Source organism: Nothobranchius furzeri, chromosome 1, assembly GCF_043380555.1.
Source record: "Nothobranchius furzeri strain GRZ-AD chromosome 1, NfurGRZ-RIMD1, whole genome shotgun sequence".
Classification (NCBI taxonomy): Eukaryota; Metazoa; Chordata; class Actinopteri; order Cyprinodontiformes; family Nothobranchiidae; genus Nothobranchius; species Nothobranchius furzeri.
Window position 1 is genome coordinate 98,406,980 of NC_091741.1, and position 8,873 is coordinate 98,415,852.

At 40.2% G+C, this 8,873-nt stretch overlaps 1 protein-coding gene across 1 annotated transcript; it reads left to right on the forward strand.

Annotated features, from left to right (window-relative positions):
* Window positions 1-2,557: 2,557 nt before the first annotated feature.
* glod5 (glyoxalase domain containing 5) lies at window positions 2,558-4,080 on the forward strand. Its single transcript, XM_015943201.3, has 4 exons — window positions 2,558-2,825; window positions 3,189-3,344; window positions 3,558-3,713; window positions 3,821-4,080. Exons 1-4 carry the CDS (start codon window positions 2,769-2,771, stop codon window positions 3,962-3,964), a joined length of 513 nt encoding a protein of 170 aa, XP_015798687.2. The 5' UTR covers window positions 2,558-2,768; the 3' UTR covers window positions 3,965-4,080.
* The last annotated feature ends 4,793 nt before the right edge of the window (window positions 4,081-8,873 follow it).

Consider the following 8,873-nt stretch of genomic DNA (forward strand, 5'->3'; position numbering starts at 1 on the left):
GTGAAAGGTTAAAAAATATTTTGCAGTTGTTTTCTAAATTTGGGTTTCTAGGGGTTAATGGATGTCAGTAATGCAGATAATTTTTTATTTTTGGTTCATGTAAATTCAGATTGAGATCCATAAAAGTGTCAATTTAAAGGGAGACTAGGCAGTTTTGGCTTGCTTTTAGCACCCTCTAGTGTTCGTTTGGTTTTGGTTTCAGTTCTACAATCACAGCTGAGAGTTCATACCGACATTTATACTGGACAAATTATGTCTATTGGCATCGCCTCTGTCACTGCGCACCAGGGCAGCTGTGGCTACATCGTAGCTCATCACCATCTGTGTGAATGTGTGTGTGAATGGATGAATGATACACTGTAGTGTAAAGCGCTTTGGAGTCCTTACTCTGAGAGGCGCTATACAAGTGCGGGTCATTTATCATTTGAAATTTAAGTTTTTGATTTAAAATGGGAGGTTTCCCACCATCACAGGGCTGGGTGCAGCAGTAGAGCGAGTTGCCTCATGATCGGAGGGTCATAGGCTTGATTCCAGCTCCCGCCAGAGGTATTCTGCTGTTGTGTCCTTGGGCAAGACACTTCACCCAACTTGCTTGTGTTGGTGGTGGTCAGAGGGGCCGACGGCACCAAATGGCAGCCTCGCCTAACACCTGTTGAGAGAAGGAGAAGCTGAGCATGCCTCACTGGGCTTTCTCTGCAAGGATGATGCAGCAGATTTGCGGATCTCTGATCGCAGGACAGCCGCTGTTAAAGGGCACGTTACCGGAACTGCAAACCTTTCTGCAGCGGCAACTTCGCAAATCTTTAACCGCAGTGGACCGCTAAGCCTTAAGAGTTTCAGTAACCACTCAGTCAGCCAGCCCCACCATCACGTTACACTTCAACCCATCTTTAAGCACACAACTACAGTTCAGAGAGTGAAAATGGCCAAATATCTTTTAACGTGAGGCTGGGTCCTTTCCCCACCCCAAAGTTAGCTCCTATAGTGCTAGTGGCTCTGGGGTTCATTATTTTTCCAGAATTTTAAGCTTTTAATTCCACTAAAACAGAAGAGTTACAAAAAAAAAATTCACCCCGCTCAGAGAAGTCATGAATGTAAACTAGATCTATTAAACCTAAAATGTTTTTTTAACCTGGCTGTAAACATGTTTATTTCTGCTCTGAAATTGGCTTTTTAACATTGGTGTCGATGAGGATTTGATCACTTCTAGTGGCAGCCTCTAGCGCAGTGGGCCGCAAATGGTGGCCCCCAATCCCGCGCGCACCCCCCACCCCTGACGGCCGACTGGGTGGTTTAGGATAGAGCTGAGGAAAATAATCAATGCATGAGATGCGGGCATAAACGGTTTTGCATCATAGAAGAGTACCATAATCAATTAGTTGTGTTATTTTAACGGCAGCACCAGCGTAGCATCCAAATCTGTCAGAGCGGTGTTCTCCACATTTACCGGGTAGGAAACTTTGATTTGCCTTTATGTGGTACTGCAGGCCTGAGCACTGGAGTTAAAACCTGAGACCGAACCGAATCAGCCCGATCGGTTCTGTTGGATTTGGGCCGTAAATTATGTTAATTGAGCGGGTTGTTGCGAGGCACTCGCTCGATCAGCGACAGACAGAGAGAGGGGGAGATTGTCTGCTCACACAAGAGAGAGGATCGGAGGACGCTCCTCCAAACACGCATTATTATTTTCATAATTTCATTATTGTTTCTCCTGGAAGCACTCAGACCAAATGCTGTGATGTCGGGAGGTCCGGTCTTGGGGAGGGAGCGGTGTCAGTGACGGCGGCTGCAGCGTAACCTGTCTCTTATTTAGGGACACAGAGAAGTTAAAAGGAGAGCGAAATAGAAGATAGAAGTTCTTGTTCCACTTAATTATTTTCTTTCATGATGATAAACTGATGTTAAATTCAGCTTAAATAGATACTGGGAGGAATTAGCTGTGTTTCATTTTAAGTTACAGGACGTCTTGTTTCATATCTGCTCCTCCAGAGACAGCGCATGGACATGAGGGTTACATGGTGAGGGTCCCACAGGGCAGGTTAGTGCAGTCACACAGCCAAACTGGAGGGGGACCGGTGTTGTTCTGCTTTATATTGCAAGCTTGTGTGTTATGTGCATTACAGCCAGTGATCCAAACAGCAGCCCCCCAACCCCCCCCCCCCCCCCCCCCCCCTTGCTTCTGGGTCTTTTTGTGTGTGGCCCTCGGACCATTATAATTGAGGACCCCTGCCCTAGCGGATGAGGGGAACGGAAATGTTTGCCACTGCCGTGTTGGTTTAATACATTTCTCAGGATTGTGAGGGCCTGGTTAATGTCTCCTATGCTTCTGTCTACAGGAGTGCTTCATCACTAAATTAAACAAATCAGCAGTGTTCATGATGTAAAACATACAGGAAATGTGCTGGAGCCAGACTGCAGCGACTTTTTTCCCCAAGTCTAACTGGACGGCAACGGTGAAGCTTCAAATGGAATATTCTGGCCACAGGGGTCGATAGTGTCTGGGTGGCATAAGGGTCCTTTTAACACATGATCAAGAAATCAAGAAAAAATTAAATATGAAGAAGTTGCAAAGTATCCCTTTTAGCATTAAGTCTAACTTTATTTATTCCTAATAAAAAAAGTCATTTGTAACAAGTATTGAACTTTAATTGGATTTAAACTTGCTAAAACGCGGCACTGTAGCAACGTTGGGTTTCGTTCAGTAATAAACCAGAAAGGGACGTTTCGGTGTGACCCTGAATGCACCACAGCACAGCCTTTTAACAACGATGGCGCTGCGGGCTTCCTGGAGTCTTCTGTCGCATTTTCAGCGAACCCGTTTCAAGGTAAATGAAATAATTAGCTCTTTGCTTAACCAATATGCATATTTTCAGCATTATTTTCACTAACGTTGGTGATTAAGTTACTTAAATGTTGAACCTGTACGTGTACTTCCGTGTACAAAACTATCCAAAACGTCTAAAATCTAGCAAAAAACAAACAACACATTTCATGTTCTTTGCGTTGAAATGAAACCACCGCGAACTGCTGTATTTTAGTTTAGAAGGCTCGGGTTTATAGTTCCGTCACTAATTTACACATGTAGTTCCGTAGATTTATTTAAGTGGCGCTGTTTTCACACAATAATACTCATCTACATTGAAGGCATCACAAGAAAGGATTTGAAATGTGTTTTTAATCCTCTGCAGGTCATCCCTGTTCAAACCAAACTAGTCATCAGATGTAAAACAGCCTGTCCAGTTGAGGTGAGCCATCTGGACCATTTGGTTCTGACGGTGAAAAGTGTTCCAGACACAATCAACTTTTATACCTCCATCCTTGGCATGGAGGTTGTCACTTTTAAGGTAAGTGTTGTTGTTTTTTAAGCTCGTTATACACAAATGTTGAGAGGTAAGCCTAACCCCATTTATTAAACTCTTGATCATGTGTAATGGAATAAATTGTCCATTATCATAAAATACCACCACTAGATGGTAGACTTCGATAGCAGATGAGCTGAAATACACCTTGGGCTCCAGTGATTCACATGTCCCAATATATTTGCTCTTATTTTACAGGGAAACCGTAAAGCTCTCGGTTTTGGACACCAGAAGTTTAACCTCCACCAGCTGGGTCAAGAGTTTGAACCAAAGGCCAAACTTCCAACTCCAGGTTCTGCAGATCTTTGTCTCATCACTAAGACCCCCCTGGCTGCAGTAGCTGCACATCTGAAGGTGCTAATCATAGGAAAAATGCACCAAATCAGAGATTTAAGCATTAAAAAGACTCTGCTCTTGGATAACACTTTCTTCTAGAGCTCATTTATGTCGTTTTTCTGCAGGTTTGTGGAGTTGATATTGAAGAAGGTCCAGTGGAAAGGACCGGTGCCGTGGGGTCCATCACCTCACTTTACTTTAGAGATCCCGACCACAACCTGATTGAAGTGTCCAACTACAGCCAGCCAGCAGCAGAGGGCTCCTCCTGAAACTTGTTTCTGAGTGTAAAATACACAGCTGGACTGACTCCTCTGGTACACATTACAAGTGTTTTCACTGAAAAATGCTTAAACCAAAATGAATAATTAAAATCATGTACTGTTGACTGAGGCTGATTACATCAGCTGGAGTTGTTTCTGTTTCTGGTTTAGAAGTTTACTCATAACTGACATTTTCCAGAAATAGGTTTAGTTTTAGTGGCTCCTGAAGCATTAAGGAATCAGAAAGTCAGCCCAGGGAATGTAATGAACTGCTTAATGGCTAAGGGTGTTTTTATGTCTGTCCAATGAGTTTTTATTTCTTTAAATCCATTTTATATATTCATATAAAATTAAAGTTTATTAAACTCATTTTGGTTCTGAAAAAATTATCATAGAAGAACTACAGCTAAGTAAACACATCCATATACGTTTGTACACAGTGAGAAAAAATATTGTTCTCCAGGATCATAGGTGCACATATATTGTAGCAAAGAAACGGTATCATTAGTGTGCTTATATTAAAAAAAAATTGAGAACTAAAAAACAGGACAAATAACAGTAAACGGCACTAGTCAGTGGACCACAAAGACCAAAAACACCATAGAGGCTTGATGCAGTTAAAGAAGCCATACCGTGCTATTTTTAGTTTTTGAGAACAAAGGTGGGCACAATATATGATTAAAATGACCAATGGCACTATTAAGATCTCATTCATTTAAAATGAGTTCTTTTCATCAGCCTGATTTTATACCCAGAACTGAAATGGTTTGTTTTATTGAAGCTCTGCTCAGGTCCGCCATGGCAACATTAGTTGTTATGCTGTGGTGGTTTAGTGGCTAAAGCAACTTCCTTTCCTCTTGTTTTGCCATGTGCTGACACCGGTTCAACTCCTTGTGTCAGTAATTTACTTAGCCAGCTGAAGCAGATTTCATTTTTTAAATATTTTAGTTTCATTTATTACTTTCTGCAAAATAATTTGCGTCTCTTAAAACCTTTGAATTTGGTCATTTTCCAAGCAGCATTTTAGTTGATATAATCTGCTCACCTCACATGGACTCACACTGGCTAAATAAAGTAGAAAAAAAAAAAGATTAGTCCTTTTATTTTGAACAGTCCCCCCCCCCCCCCCCCCCCCCCCCCCAAAAAAAAAAAACAATACTGGCAAGTGTAGCTGAAAAAAGTAAAGAAAAAGTTACTGCCAAACCTGGAGGCAAAAAAGTTTACCTCTCACCACTGGGCTACAAAGTCCGTTACTAATCATTAGTCACCAGAGGTGGGGACTCGATTCATTATTTTAATAACTTCTGACTTGACTTGACTTGATAAAATCTTTAAAGACTTACGACTTGCCTTGGACTTGAACGCCAATGACTTGCGACTTGAATCAACTTCCATCTGTTGACTTGATGACTTGAGCATATTTGATATTTTAGCATAAATTGGCACGACACGGACAAACTTCACAACTCATTCTTCGTTCTGGGTGTGATGTTGTACTGCAGCAGCACTTTGTTTATAATCTATTTCGGTTGCATTTTCTGCTTCCTGGAGCAAATAAATGAAGCTTTAAGAAGCTTTATTTCTGGAATTCATTATCATTGTCATTAAATTGAAGTTTGACAGATGACTTGATTATGACTTGAAAATTCAAAGTTAAGGACTTGAACTTGACTTGGACTTCCCCATCATTGACTTTGGACTCAACTTGCACTTGGTTGTCTTTGACTTGGACTTGACTCGAGACTTGACTGGAAAGACTTGTGACTTGCAAAGCAGTGACTTGGTCACACCTCTGTTAGTCACCAATACACATATCCTGTGTAAGTAAGTAGTAGTAAGTAAATTTAATTTATATAGCACTTATCACAGACATAGAATCACAAAGTGTTTCACATAGATCAAAACGAAAAAATAAAATAACAAAACAAAAGTTATTAAACCATGAATAGATTAACATCATAAAATCAAAATGCCCTCAAAACAATCAGGTTAACATCAGAAAAAATAATGTCATAAAATTATAAAATTTCATAAACAGATGAAAGATTAAAAATTTTAGTTAAAAATAAGAAAATAAAAGGTTTAGGTAAAAGCAGCTTTAAATAAATGGGTCTTTAGCTGTTTTTTAAAAGTGTCCAGACTGTCAACGCTGCGTAAGGATAAAAGAAGATCATTCCAGAGTCGGGGTGCAATAGTCTGGAAGGCACTTTTGTATCTGGTCTTTGGAACTTCTAGAAGGTTCTGGTGTGTGGACCTGAGGGCTCAGATTGGAGCATGAAGCTTTAACAGTTCTGTAATATAGGGAGAAGCTTGACCATGTAGAGCACTGAAAGTTATAATCAGGATTCTAACATGAACTCTAAAGTTAATGGGTAACCAGTGGAGAGACATTAACATAGGAGTGCTGTTTGCTCTTCTGTTTGCTCCAGTTAGGAACCTTGCTGCAGAGCTCTGGACCAACTGAAGGCAGTCAAGGGCTTTTTTGTTAAAACATGTGAAGAGTGTGTTACAGTAATCTAGATGGGAGGAGATAAAGGCATGGATAACCATTTCAAGTTCATGTTTTGACACCAACCTTCGCAGTTTGGAGATATTTCTTAAATGATAAAACAGTTTCGGACCAACGCTTTTGAGTGAACTTGAAGAGACATTGATTGGTCAAAAATAACACCCAAATTCCTTAAGTTTGTCTTGACAGCAGAGGATAAATGACCAAGTTTTAGACTAATCAGGGGAACCATGCTCTCAGGGGCAATAATCAGACATTCAGTCTTTTCTGAGTTTAACTGAAGGAAGCTATCTTCTAGCCAACTGGTGATAGGTGATAGACACTAGTAATTCAGACAGTTTATAGAACTCAGAATCCTTAAAGGAGCAGTACAGCTGAATATCATCTGCATATAGGTGATAAGAGACATTATGAAAATAATCAAGTATCTGTCCAAGAGGGTGTATGTACAGCAGGAACAACAGTGGACCCAAAACAGATCCTTGGGGTACCCCACATAACAGATCAGTAGAATCTGACACAATTTGGTTTATACAGACCCTGAAACTTCTGTTAGAAAGGTACGATCTACACCAGTCTAGAACAGTTCCAGAGATCCCTACCGAGTCACCAAGTCTGTTAATTAAGGTGCTGTGATCAACAATGTCAAAAGCTGCAGAAAGATCGAACAATACTAACACTGTGAAATCCCCGTTGTCTGCAGCCATCTTGATGTCACTGGAAACTTTAAATAGGAAGTAGATGGGGGTGAACAACGTGCCCTGATATTTCTGATTTTATCCTCAAAGAATGCTAGAAAGTTGTTACAGTCAGACATTGAGTAAATTGGCATAAGAGGGGTGTGAGGTGAAACAATCTGGTTTATGGTGTCAAACAGGACTTTAGAGTTATTTTTGTTTACAGCAATCAGCTGAGCAAAGTAAGTGGCCCTAGAAATTTTCACGTCTCATTCAGGGATATTATCAGTGTGGCCATTACAGGATGCATGGCTTTTATGGTGGTGCTTTGTCCCCAATACAGAAGTAATTTTTCATAACATCCACTCTGGTACCCGTGCACGGTTAAAGCAGTCATCAGTGACATGAAGGTCACATTCTCAATTGCAGCATGCTCTATGCATGCTGCTCTGAGAAAGTGGGCATCTTACTCCAGGGGAGGCGGGTTCCTGACTAGCTTCAGGGGGAGGAGCAATGCCTGATTAGACACATAGACCACTTTGTCCTGTCTGCAGGCTTTGAAAAATCTGCAAAAAAATTGAAGGCTGGAAAATGCATGAATGCTGCCAAAAAAGTTTTTTTTGGTATTTCTCATGAGGAAATGGCACCATGTGGAAAAATGCTCAAAAGTCAATTATTCACGATACGGAATCTTTAAAGTTTGAAGTCTTTACCCAGATATTTGAATGTGCGGGATAATTTCCTAAAATGCTTAAAAATGCCTCAGGTGTTGCATGTTTTTTTCCTTGCTGCTGCATGTTAGCAAATTAACACATTGTGAGTGTGTGGCTGCATAAAAACAACATGGCAATGCCTGCAAATAACATTTCTTTTAAACTGAGGTGCTAACTTTTGACTGGGCACAGAGTTACATTTAGTGTTGTTTAAGAAGGTGAATAAAAGCAAACGAACAAACTGAAAACAGCATTTGTTTCTCTTTCTGTGACCCATGTTTGGCCCTCTAAATACTAGTGAGAAGAGAGACAGATTTTTGAAGCCAAGTCAGTTGGGCTTTCAATATAATTTCAAGGATTTTTGCTTTTCCTAATATTGTAGCTGGAGCTATTTTCCGGCCGCCGTCAAATTAAAAATCTCAGAGCTGCAGTTTTAGCTCGCGGGAGACACCGCAACCCCACACTCACTGATGGTAAACAGTAGTTACATCCCTCCTTCCTTTGCTTTGAAAGGAGAAAAACTGACCATCCCAACAGCCAGCTGGATATGACATATGTTTCAGTATAACCTTCCTTCTGAAGTCACTGAAATGTGAGACTTTTTTCTCACTATATTCTTACATACTGCACCTGGAAGGCGCTATATAAATAAAGCTTTGATTGATTGAGATAGATGATAGATAGATAGATAGATAGATAGATAGATAGATAGATAGATAGATAGATAGATAGATAGATGATAGATAGATAGATAGATAGTTAGATAGATAGATAGATAGATAGATAGATAGATAGATAGATAGATAGATAGATAGATAGATAGATAGATGATAGATAGATAGATAGATAGATAGATAGATAGATAGATAGATAGATAGATAGATAGATAGATAGATAGATAGAAAAAAAGAGATTAATGCAGCCCAAATAGGGAACAAGCCAGTGTCCCATTTGTGCTGGACCCCAAATCAGAACTATTCCTTTAAATTATATTCCAATAATGACAATTGAGTATTTAT